Source organism: Marmota flaviventris, chromosome 9, assembly GCF_047511675.1.
Source record: "Marmota flaviventris isolate mMarFla1 chromosome 9, mMarFla1.hap1, whole genome shotgun sequence".
In the NCBI taxonomy this organism is placed as follows: domain Eukaryota; kingdom Metazoa; phylum Chordata; class Mammalia; order Rodentia; family Sciuridae; genus Marmota; species Marmota flaviventris.
Genome location: NC_092506.1, coordinates 88,458,305 through 88,471,836, shown reverse-complemented (window position 1 = coordinate 88,471,836; position 13,532 = coordinate 88,458,305). Strand labels below are relative to the sequence as shown.

Genomic DNA, 13,532 nt, shown 5'->3' with positions numbered 1-13,532 from the left:
AACTGAAAGAAGGAGATCTTGGGCTGATGAAAAACTCAAGTGACTCCTGTTTATTTAAAGGAAAAACTAATATTTAATGAATACTTACAATGCCTGACACAACAGATAGGATCGTCTATGAATTATCTCATTTCTGCTTTCTGATATTCCTAATGACATAGGAACTATAGTACCCTTGTTGGCCTGTTGAAGAAACAGGGATTCCAAGAAGCCTTGTGAATAGAGGAAGAGACAGGCTGAGTCACACTGGCAGGTGGCACAGTGAGTGTGTTTAAGTAGGAAGGTAGGTGTACAGCCATGCATCTCTGGGCTCAGCACACAGATGTGTCCCTCTAATTCTTGGGTTTGGTTCTGGGGTTGCCACTGGTGTTTTGGACAGTTGCTCTTGTTGTTTCAGACAGTTGCATGGGACATTAAAGATTCCCTTGTTAAATGAAGTCTCCCTGTGTTACCTAAGAGAAAATTGGAGCTCATAAATGGTGGGTTGTGCTCCACAATTAGAAGTGGTAGAAATGAGACCAGAAGCTTAGCAACAGTGTCCATTCACTGTACTACAGTGTTTTCTTAATCCTGAAGTCAGACTTTTTAATTAGTGTTTTACAAATTAACTGAGTTCATCCATGTGGGGGAAATACAAATTGTCTTATCTACATTGAAATTTAGCTAGTTAACACGTATTCTCACCTAGGTCAATTTATTAATATTATATTTACAATTTATAGGAAACAATAAAACAAGACGCAAAGCAAAGCAAAACTTAAACAATAGGAACCTTCAAACAATTAACAGTTGTTCAACTAGATTAAGTTATAATGGCATCATCATTAGAGCCTTTCCACCTTTCATTTAATATACCAGAAGGTCATGTGACCTAACTGGTTTAGCAAGAAAAAAACATTTTTTTTTCTGCCTCAGTAAAACTTCGTCCTCGTGCTGAAGCATGCTCAGCTTTGTGAACAAGTACCAAATATAATATAAATAAAAACCAAGGCTGCCCTGATAAAAATGTGAATACCACTGCCCATACTTGGCTCAGCTCAGTAGTCCCTGGGTCTCAGGAACTGGCAGGCTACCTGGCAGGCCCTCCCAAAGATGCGATGCAGGAAGACAGGCCCCTGGATGACCTCAGTCAGTTCAGTTCTCTCATGAAATGTACTGAGAATGTGACATCCTGGGATGAAGAGGAAGGTCTGGAACAACCTTGCCATGTCCTCCTCCTCATAGAACATCATGCTCTTCTACACTGAAGCTCAGCAAGCCAAGGGCCCCTAGCTGTGTAGGTTGTTAGGCACAGATGAGGCTCCACCATCCTGGACAGCTTTCTTGAGTCTCTGGAGACTAGTTTGCCATAGATCCCAGGCATGTATTTGTTGGTTGGTTAGTTTGTTTATATACTGGGGATTGAACCCAGAGGTGTTTTTACCACTGAGCTAGATCCTCAAACAACCCCTCCTCTTTTTCTAAATCTTTTTATTTTGAGACAGGTTTCTCACTCAGTTACTTAGTGTTGGGAAAAGTATAAACGGCAGCCATACCCCAGAGAAAAAACCCCAACATGGCGCCTAAGCACCTCTTCTTCCTACCTTCTTCTTTTCTGCAGTGGCGCGAAAAGTTCCCGCCCGTGTGAACTCTCCCGCCGGCGCCAATTTCAAATCTCGCTGGCGGGGAACCTTAGCCCCAATGAGAACTAATTCCTGGGCTCTGGAGCTGATATCTGAAAGAACTTGCCAATAAACGGGTTGCCTGCCATTTATCTAAGCCCTACCATCTCCCCCTTAGTTCTATATAAGCACACAGCTTTTTGCAATAAAATTGAAATTCTCCCGGTGAAGTGTCTTTGCGTGGGGAATTCTTTCACTTAGGGCCTCACTAAATTGCTGAGGCTGACCTTGAACTTGTGATCCCCTGTTTAAACCTCCCAAGTCACTGGGATTACAGGCATGCACTACTGTGCCCAGCTCTAAGCTTGTTTATCCTTATAGCCTATCTGTGAGTGATAAATGTTTGCCTGACGTGGTGTGTACAGTGTTCTGTCTCACAAGACTCAGGCCATTTGTAGAGCATCTTTGCATGACAATTTTCATTAACAAGAGTGGAAATTGAGAGGTGCTAACCAGATTCAAATACAGACATTTTACCCCTGAGCATAGGGTACTCATGTATTCTAGCTGAATATATGAGTAGCTTACTTTTCCTGGTCTTTGATAAATAAGTTCCAAAAGAAGGAAAATCGTCATGTTCATCTTTGTCTCCTCTCCACCCAGCACAGCCCTGATGCATATTGTGGGATTTTATAACAAATGGGAATAAAGAAATCAGTGAGTTAATGGATGTCCCTGTGACTGAAAATCAGGCAGAATGGTTCAGATATAGTGTATTCTGTGGGAGGCCATCCTCCCACGGGATTTGAGTTACCTCCCTGGCTGGGTGAGAAGCGCTTAGACACAGATGTGTCAGAGCTTTCTCCACCCTTCTCCAGGTCCAAGGGCTTGTCCATGCAGAGGCGTGTCTGGCCACTGCCCTGAAGACCCAATCGTCATCCCTGACCTTGGGATGCTGCCCCCCTTAATCTTCATTGGATGGGCTGTCCTGGGAGCTAGTTTTAAAGGTAATTAGAGTCTTGTCTCTTTAATTTAAAACTCCCTAGCGTTTTGCTTACGGTTTGAACCTTCTTTAATGAAGCCAGCACTGGTTGCTGGACAGAGTATTCCTTCTACGGGTCACAAAGTCTACAGGGAAATACCAGAAGATGGAAGTAAGTTCATCTCAAACTCAATATAAGCCAATAAATGATACGCTGATATAAGAAAAATGAGGACATAACCTTAGGATTGACATAATAGGTTAGGAGTATGGTGTTCAGAAGAAGAGGTTAATAGGGGATTATTTCCTCCTGTGGTCACTTCTCAAGCATTCCGAATACTGTGCACAATCTGATAGGAACTGGGCTTTCTTTCCAAGATAGACTCTAGCCCTTTTGTTTAGTCTCTTCACATTGTTTTCTTCCACCCACTAAAAAAAAAAAAAAAAAAAAAACAACCATTTTCTCTCTCCTCCCTTCATCTCTCTGTTGTCTTTCTTGGAGTTTTTCTCCAGTTCTACAATCAAGTCCCCACACACTCAATTTATTTCTACTTCCCCTCAAAACCCTGTTCCAATGTTATGGTAGCTACCTTTTTTACATAATAATATTAGTTATTTGTGTACCTTTCTTCTTTCTTAAAATAATTTAAATTATAAGACATTGCTCAAGGGCAAGTGCATTGCACTGTTGTTGTTATAACTGGTTCCCATGTGTAATTCCCATCTATTACTCCTCTCTGCCTCATTAGATTGTGATCTTATAAAAGGGAATAAGTGACCTCTGCATCTTTTTAAATTATACACTGCCCCAGCTAATTGTTCTTGGCAAAGAACAAATGTTGCTAGTCTGATGGTTGACACGGATATGTACAAGCCACAACAAAGGAAACTTACATACTAGGAGGAAATACAAACATGCACTCTGACTGGGAAAGAAGGTTTTAAAACCTTCCTTGGTATATAGAAGGCCACACAGAAATTTACTGAGTCCATATTTTCATGTCCACAACTCAATATGAAAGTTAAGCAACTAAAGATATCTAACTCCCAGAAGAGTAAATACAAATGGCTAATAAATATCGGCAAAGATGTGCCATCTCAGTTAATAAAAACAGAAATGCCAATTAAGCAAAATGAGACATTGTCATTTGCCTACCACTTTGGCAAAAACTAAAGAGACAGATAATGTTCAGTGTCAGCAAGAATGGGAACATAAATTTTAAAGGGCACTTTCCAATTCATGTCAAAATTTTACAACACACATTCTTTAAGTAAATAATCCCATTTCTAGGAATCTCCCCTTTGGAACTACTATTTACTCATTGCCAAGATACTGACCTATAGATGTCCACAGTGCCATTGAATTTATATTGGTAGAAATCAGAAACAATCTAAATATCTGTCAAAAGCAAGACATGTAAATAAAGTAGGCTATGTAGGCATCATAACAAAGCAAATCTATTTGTACTTACATGGAAAAATGGTTATGACATTGCCAAATTAAAAGTTTGCAAGGCATTAGGTGTAGTATGATCCCCTTATTGGGGAAAAACAAATATAATCTATACCTCTATATTCATATAAATATATAATCTTTTTTAGGGGGTGGGGAATTGAACTCAGGGCCTCAAGCATGCTAAGTACATGCTCTGCCACTGGGCTTCACTCCCAGCTCCCAAATTTTTATATAACAGTGCAAAAACAAAACTAAAACATACAAGCAAAAACAAAGGTCTGCAAAGAAAAATACCAAGTTCTAACTGTGATTATGCTTGGGAGACAAAATAGGAAAAACATTTGTCCTATTTACTTCCTGTATATTTATGTATCTATGTACGTGTGATGGGTTTGTTGATGGTGGTGGTGGTAATAGGGATTGAACCCAGAGGTGCTTTGCCACTGAAGTACATCCCCAGCCCTTTTTATTTTGATACAGTATCTCACAAAGCCACCAGTCTGACCTCGAATTTTTCAATCTCCCAGCACCACATCTGGTTTGTTTAAATTTTTTCAACACTGATGTAATACTTTGACTTTTTTAAAAATAAAAATTAAATAAATAAAATTAGTAGAGGTCTTAAAAGTTATAAAACATTTCAATATTCTAGGAAACTAATCCAACTTCAGAAAATTCATGCACAAAATCTCTTAAGGATTCCTTGGAACTCTATGCCACAAAAATATTCACTCATATGTGTGTTAGTTACAGAACTCTGAAACCTTATGTAGTAGCATGGAATAGTGACATATTGTAGATGAGGTAAGAAAGGAGCTAAAAGAAAAAAAAATCTTTAACACTTAAAACAAACAAAAAAAAATGACAACCCAGGAACAAGACTCTCAGAAGCAATTCACCAAGGGGCCACAAATTCAAGCGCAAGTATCAGAACTTAATGAGGCCAACTGGGAATAAAACCATAAGAGCCAGAGGGACTGTGGGGAGCATTCATGTACTACGTAAAGAAAGCAACGGTATTCCACAACTCCAGCTGACAAGATAGGTCAGGTATGACCAGATCTTTCAATGTTTCAAAAGAAATAGAAATCAGAATTTTTATATCAGTAGTCCCATCTTCAATATTAGCAACTAGTAAAACATTTTTATTTTTAAATTCTAAATGCCATGTTGGTAAATACTGTGAACAAACGAAACATATCTCACATCTGTATTTGAATTGAATAGTGAATAAATTTGGATTTTTTTCTCCATCATGGAGGACATTTTATTTCTTTTTGGTTTTTTCCCCTGCTCAGGCCAGAACTTTAAAAGAAAATTAAATATTATATTCAACCTAATATTTAATTGTAGAATAGTCATGAAAACTTTTATTATTGTTGGTGTTGTTGTTCTTGTCATTTGACATACAATTCCAAAATAAAGTTTTCTGAAAGAATTCATTGAAATGCAATTCATAGCTGAGTATAGAGGCATCTGCCTATAATCCCATCAACTCAGAAGGCTGATGTAGGAGGTTTGCAAGTTTGAGGCTAACCTCAGCAACTTAGCAAGGCCCTAAACAATTTAGCAAGACCCTATCTCAAAATAAGCGAATAAACAATGCTGGGGATGTAGTTCAGCTATACGCATCCCTGGGTTCAATCCCCACTACACAAAGTACATAAAATTTTTTTAAAATACATAATCATTTTAGAGAAATTAGAAAATTCAGAATAATGGGAAAGGGGAAATAAAGAAAAAAAATCAACCAGATAAATGATTTTTTCTAGTCTTTTTTTTTTCCAGGTGGAGGAGGCGTTGATGGTTTTGTGTAGTACAAATGAATAGAATTATAGAATATTAAAAATTAAGAAAATTATTTCAATTTTCAGGTTGAGTTCAAAAATAAACTAAAGACAAGTATATATTAAAGTCTAGGAAAGTACCCAAATACATTTAATTAGTGCTCCTTCTTGCCAATTTACAGCCCTCATCATCTTGTGGCATCTATTTTGGTAGTATATTATTATACCTGTCTGCATGGAAATGTATCATTTATCTAAATATGAGAGTGTCAAGAACATGGCCATACATTAAACTATTTTATTTCTTCTTTCACGCTTTATACAATGCTACAAACACAGTAAGTGCTCAGTAAAGAACTTTTGAGTAATTTTTTTTTACCAATTTCATATTATTTTAAAACACATCTCAGAGTCTCCATGGGGGGCCCCATCTTGGCAGGGTTTCACCTTCCAGGATACTTGGTTCACTCATCAAAGGTACATAGGGATGGAGAGTGTAGCTCAGCAGTAGAGTACTTGCTTAATGTGTGCAAGACCCTGGGTTCAATGCCTAGTACCATGGTTTTAAAAAATAAAAAATTTAAAAGCCATTTGAGTCTTACTTCCATGTTTGAAGAATGTTAAGGGGAATCAACTTGTAACCTGTAGTGATATTTCTTAAAACCTCCTTGTCCAGATTCTTCTCCCCCACCCCATTTCTCTTGCTTCAGTATGTCTCAAGTCCACAGTGGATTTAAAGTCCCAATTTTGACATTTCCACCCACAAATCTCTCTCAAAATGATTCCTTGTGAGTCTTGGTTTTGCTTTTCTTCCTCTTTCCTTCACCTTCTACTACTCCTACCTTCCTGCTACTTAATCAGCGCCCTTTGCATCATTTTGGCATTTGTTTTTATTTTTTCAACTCAGCCCTTTTCTCTTCCATCTTTGATTCTGCACCATAAACACCCAGGAAGGGTGACAGCACACTCAGCCCTTCTCTTAGACAGAGACACAGGAGTTAAGGCCCCAAAGAGGAGTTGGTAGGAGACCACAGATGCTCCTGATGTAGCATCATTCCTTTTATTCTCATTACACTTAATGATAGAATTCTCAATATTTCTTTGGGATTGATTACATTAAAGATCTTTGGAAAAACATGTGTCACTGTAAGGGTAAAATGATGAATTTTCTTTCAAAAGGGAGACCACCGTCTACCCACCTACCTCTCTTTAAGGTGTCACTTTGAGAACATAATAGGCCTAATAAAACTGGCCTGACCTTTTGATTTTACAATGACCCTTTAAACTATAAACACTTTCCTCTGATTTGCTTAAAAATCTCTTATAAGTATGAAATAATCACAAAATACAAGCTCTTGTAATTTAGTTAAAAGAAGTTTTTATTGTTGTTTCCAATTTTTCTTTATAAATTTGTATGAAAATTTCAGACTTTGTCATCACATTTCTGTTACCTAATAATGCTTACCTAACTTAAATTATGTTCTCTCTCTTCTATATTGGTGAAACCCAAGTTTGAGATGAAACTTGATTCTCTGCTTCTGCCGGCAGGTGGGGTCTGAATAAACTGCAGACCTCTGTAGCCAAGAAAACCTGTTTTGGCATTAGCAGCTAATCACAGCAAGGGAGGCCTGCTGGCATAAACTCTGAGGATCAAGGGTTGCAACCAGCAAAGCTGGTTCTTCTCTATTCTTCTCTGCTACTACCCAGCAGCATGTTGCAGCACTTAATGGCAGACCCTAGCAGCTCACTGCCAATTTCTTTCCAGGTTCTTGCAAATTCCAAAAAGGAAATCCACAGACAAAAAAACAGAAGTCAAGAGTGAAAGAAGTAATCTCCTTTCACTTCATCCCGAGTGGGCCAGGGATGTAACCATCTGAAGGATGGGCTGGCTACAAAATAAGATATGAAAGTAACATATCAAGAAATAAAGACAAAAGGCAAGAATTCTATATTTTTTAGGCAGGGGAGTGACAGGTTGAGTGACCAGAGAAATCTGACTTGTAACAAAGAAAAAGCCAGAGCTTGCTTTATTTATAGCGGTACAGACCAAAGGGGATCTATAGGGATCTTCTTCAGGGATAACAGGATGAGAGTGGAGATAAACAGGTTGTTTGTGCTTGGCAGGTCACACACACCTCCAGCAGCTGTGTTTGAACGTGGAGCTGTGAACTAGGTCAGGGTGTCAGCATGATCTGGGCTTTCTGCAACAGGGAATTTCACCCAGGAGTTCCCAGAAGAGCAGCTTCTCTGCCTTAATGGCTTGAACATTGCAATAGTTCACATGTAGTTCACACACGGCTCCCAATAGAGTAAGATTTATTTAAGTGAGAAGAAAAGAGAGAGAATTTCCACAGCTTGAGAGGAGATGCAGTAGGGGTTCCCCTCAGTGTAGTAGTCTATGGGTTTATATAGGTCCTGAGTAGGGGCTTTGATCAATATCCATGCTAATCAGGTCTTAGGAAAGTACCGAAGTTAGTACTTTGTCACCATCTGTGCTAAACAGTTACTTGAAAAGTATCAATGCTATTGGTTCAGACTGTGACCTTCTAATTAATTGAATCTTTATAGCCCTTGGGTTTGAACTTTCCTGTAACCTCCATTCAGGTCAGCCCCCACTTCTATTTTCCCAAAGCTCAAACAAAGGCTTGGCTAGAATGTTTGGAATGTTTCTGATTATTTTCATAGAGTGGCCTTTACATGCGAAGGAAAAAAACCTTAATTGGGGCCCATTACCAATTCTTATCGTATTCATTGGTACACAAGGTCCTTTTGCTGGATTAATTTCCCCAACACTATATGACTCTCCAAAACCAGTTTTGTCTATTTAACTATTGTCTGGTTTCTTCCTTCAGTTCAGTGGTACTCAAAGTGCAGTATTGGATATCCGATAGTAGACTTAGGTAATGTCTTTTGTGTAGTTCCCTCTTGATCCCAGGTACATACCAACATGTGATCACTAAAACTATTTGAGGTTGCCTACCTCTGTATGCATTTCTGATGGAGGGTGATATAGGAAATTTAGAAATGACAGGAGGGATGTGAGGGCAATCTGGCTACAACATCTGTCACCCCACTGATCACCAGGGTTGGTTTGGCTGATCTGGTTGGGAAGGCAGGTGTCCCCTTCCTCCCTCACCACTCATGTGTGTCCCTCCTAAAGCAATGCACTCTGTAGAAGAGGACGACATTTCCGGTGTAGAGGAGGACCGTGCTTTGTTCAAGGGTATACAAATAGCTGCTCTCCCCTGCTAGAACGCCCAAACAAGCTCTCAGAAAGGAAGACAGTAGGACAAAATTTAAAGTGTGAATATTTCAGGATGTGGGATGTCGAGCTAAGAACCAGCCACTCGAGCCACAAGGAGTCAGTCTTAATTCTCTTTCCCTCAATCACCATATCCAATTCACTTTACTCTCAATCCACATCACAAATACATTAATTTCTTCTGTTTTCACTACTTCTATTCTACTTCAAGCCTCCAAACAATAGCCTCCTCACTGCTCTCCCTATTTCTACCTTTGGTCCTTTCTATAGCAACTGGTACCATCTTTTTAAAAAAATATAAATCAGCTGCTCAAACTTTTTTGAGTGAATGGTAAATCCTATTGCTCCACTTTCCAGATGAGACAGGAAATACTGAGCTGGGACTAAGACTATATCAACTTTATTTCTTTTTCTTTTTTAATTTAAACTTCCCTACAATAGTTATTTTATCTTTTGCCAGCTTCTCTGTCATGAGTAGCAATGAAATCCTTGTTATGCAAAGTGTTTATGTTCAGAGGCAGCAAGGAAGAAAGGCTGAGGACTTGCAATGAACTCCATGTGTAGGCTGAAGAAATAAGAACACCAAAGGATGGGATAAGTGGCAGTGACTTTAAATAGGAAAGAAAAATAGGCTGAGTCCCTTTTGCCTCCAGTACAGAAGAAACAAAAGGAGTCAAAGGAAGAGCAGATAAATAACTGGGGTCTTAACAAGGGGAAGGACCATGAGGCTTCCCTATGCTCACCCAAGTTGAAACTTGTGAACTCTGATCTCTTCTCTTCCTATTGTCCTTATAGCAGGGCATAATCCTGCCTAGAACCACCACCACCTCCCAACCAGGCAAATCCTTTGGATTCTAACTCAGCTCCCCACTCCCTTTTTGAGAAATCAGCCCTTTAAAACTTCAGTCCTCCACCCAGAACTTTCTTTTCTGATCTCCTTATTTCAAAAGGAAAATCTAATTGTGTAGGACTTCATTGTTCTCTGCTTATTGTCTTATTTTTACCTTCACTTGCCTTTTGCTCATTTTATTTCTACCTTTACTCTTGTGTCAATCTAGAATCCTACACAGAATAGATACCCAGTAAATTCTTTTTGATTAATTAACAAGATTCATACTCTGGCTATAGTTTGAAGAAAGAGGCAAGAAGGGAAAACTAAAAGGAGAGGTAAGGAAAAAAACACAAGAAATATAGGGGTCTAGAATGCAGATGAAAGGAAGCAAGGTACTGGAAGGGGGAAGAAACCCACCAATCAGCTTTCATTGTGAGGACTTAATCATAGTTTATAATGTGTTGTCAATCTGCTAAAATGGAAGTTGACAGAAAATTGGCAGAAACAGAGAAATGGACACAGGCCAATTTACACTCTTTTGTTAAATCTTTCCACAGCAGTGCCTAATTTGCAGCTATCTCCACCACAAAGCCAGGCAGATTCTGATTCTTTCCTCATGAAAATACTGATTTATCAAAAAGTCTGATTTGTTCGTAGAAGGTCTGTAGACAGCAAACCAGATGAACCTTCATCTATCACCTGTTTCTTTTTCAGTGAATAAAAATTTACTGTGGGTTTTAAACAAGTTTCACCAGGAAAACATGAAGTCATTTATCTTTTGGATTATCTTTTGTATAACAAAAGCAGCTTCTGTTACTCCCATGTGGAAACCAACTCACCTTTCTCCTTTATCAATATTTCTAAACTTACTGGGGAGATTTTTTTAAATTATGGTAAATAGTTATAATAACATTTCCCATCTTAACTATTTTTGAATGTACAGCTGAGTAAAGTATATTTACATTGTTGTATAATCATCACCATCAGCCATCTCCATAATTACTTTTATTTTGCAAAATTAAAACTCTACATATTATTAAAAAAAAAAAATAATAATAATAATAATATTTGAAAATGATTAAATAATATGCAAGCAAAAAAAAAAAAAAAAACTCTACATATTAAATAATTTCCATTCTCCCCTACCTAACCCTTTGGCAACCACCATTTCACCTTCTGTGTCCATGAGCAGAGACTCACTCACTTTTAAACCACTCAGTGGGGTCTCTTGAATGAGCCAGGAGATCTGTGTTCTTTATTGTTGTTTTGCAGCATCTAGCATAGTGCTTGGTACATATCATGTGTTCAGTTAATTTTTAATTATTGACTGATTGAATAAATGATGGTTCCAATGGAGCCACCTTCAGGTGACTCTAAGTCAAAGACACAGACATACAGGAAATACAAGATGGACAAAAAAAAAAGAAGAACACCATTGAAGTGGCAGGGTATCAGAGCTTTCCTGCTTTTTATCTCCACCCAAAACTTATTCCATAAATTGAATGCCTTCTATTTGATGGGAAATGTATTAGGTTTCCAGAGAGGACAATGTGAGCTTTCTTATTATTACACCATAGCACTTACCATACTCTTCTATATTTGTCTATGTATTTATTTTGCCACCAGACTATAAACTGTGTGAGATCAGCCCAACAAACATCCAGAAAGTATCTAGTAAATAATCTCAGAGATTGTAGCCTGCTAAGGGGAAAAAGACTCACAATCATATGTAGTAAGGATCCTTGATTGTGGGAATCAAAAGCTGCTGATTCTTTCTAATGCAGCAGGTTCTAATGCAGGATTGTTGGAACTGATTCAGAACTGAGGCTAAGCCTCCAGGAATAATAAACAAAACCATGGCAGAACTAGCTCAATGAGTCTCTGTTGCAGCTCTAGATTAATGCCATTTCTGCATCAAAAACAAAATTTTGCAGCCACTGAAAACCAGTAAAGCCAGTTACTTATGCTTGATTTATACCAATAAAACTGAAAGCCCCAGAGACTGTTTCTTCTGGTTATTTATACCCAAATTTTAAGTTTCACATGAATATGCCTGACTGGTAGAATCTAAGTAACATTCTTGTACCCAGTTGCAAGGAAGGATAGGACTTTGAGTTCTAAATAAAAGAAAGGTAGCCAAAAGATGATGGGCAATTCTAAATTTGACAAGTGCCCACAAACTGTATCAACACATGACAGGAGCTGGATTTGAATATATATATTCAAAGTCTTTTGTTCTCATGGAACTTATATACTTGTAGGAAAGAAAAAAACGGTGAACATATAATTGGGCCTAATGATGGATAGTGCTATCTAGCTACAAAGACAAGTAAAACTGTGAGCTAGGGTATCCATGAAAGGTTTTCTGAGATTAGAGATGAGCAGAGGCCTAAATGATAATGATATGAGGCAGCAATAGCAAAGGCTCTGGGATAGGAATTGCCTTGGTAATTTTGAGTATTGCAAAGAGACAGAACTGAGTAAGTGAAGGGAGAGAAAGTGAAAATGAGGTGGGAAAGGCAGCCAAGAACCATGTCAGGTCAGGCCTCACAGGCCATGATTTTGGATTCAGTTAGGCAGCTGGTGAACAGCATGATCTGACATATTTTAAAATAATCATATTGGCTAATCTATGAAGAACAGATTTTAAGGAACAAATGCAGAAGTGGGGAGACCAAGCTGATCAAAAGATGAGCAGAGGAATCAGATCACTAAGATCTTCTAGATAGTGTGTGTGTGGGAGGGGGCATAAAATGTGAAGGGAATCTTGAGAGAAGAATGAAAATCACAGGATAAAAGATCAGAAGGTTATCTTGTGCAAATGGAACATCTACCTAAAAAAAAAAAAAAGCGCCATAGTGAACTATAGGCCTATTCAAGAGGTTGAAATGGGAAATTTTTAAGGACAAAAATAAAAAGAATTACATCACACATTTTGAAACAATAATTCTTGGCCACAAGATTAATAACAAGAGTGGCATTCATTTAAGGTTGAAGAGATAAGTTGCTAGACAGATGTCCTCGTAGAAGTATATCTGTATAAAGTTGTGGCCTCTGTGCAAGCATGTGGTTCTGGCCACCTTTTTGATAGTTACTATCAGGAAATCTTTGGTAAGAATCCTTTCTTTTTAACTTCCCAGTTTATTTATTTATTTATTTATTTATTTATTTCCTTTGGAGGGGTTGACACAAGGGATTCCATTTTGATTCGCACAACTTTCACACTTCCTTCACAGGAAGAACAGGAGCATAGATACAAAGCTGTAGAAGACTATAGCATGTTTGGAAATTTTGAGTAGTTTGGTGAGATTATAGGCTGTCATCAAAGCAAAGCTGCTGGGCACGCACACTCACACCATGGTGTGAAAATCAGACAAGAGATCTGAGGTGACTTACATCAAGGTCAGTCCCAGGAAATATTGTCAAGTTGACATCTTGTCTTCATATTGTCTTTGTCTATTTCTGCTGCTATAAGAAAATAACTTACATTAGGTAATTTATGAACAACAGAAATTTGTCACAGTTCTAGAGGCTGGAAAGTCGACAATCAAGACATTAACTGATTGGTGAAGGCTCTCTGCTTCTTTGATTGCTTCTTACTGTGTCCTCTTA

The 13,532-nt window shown here is 38.2% G+C and overlaps 1 protein-coding gene across 1 annotated transcript in view; it reads left to right on the top strand.

Annotated features, from left to right (window-relative positions):
- LOC114089022 (uncharacterized) overlaps positions 1-13,532 on the top strand; it is a 97,115-nt gene that overhangs the window by 43,039 nt on the left and 40,544 nt on the right. The window contains exon 6 of the mRNA XM_027930774.2: positions 2,648-2,755. Coding sequence (XP_027786575.2) covers positions 2,648-2,755 — 108 coding nt within the window. The remainder of the gene's footprint in view (positions 1-2,647; positions 2,756-13,532) is intronic.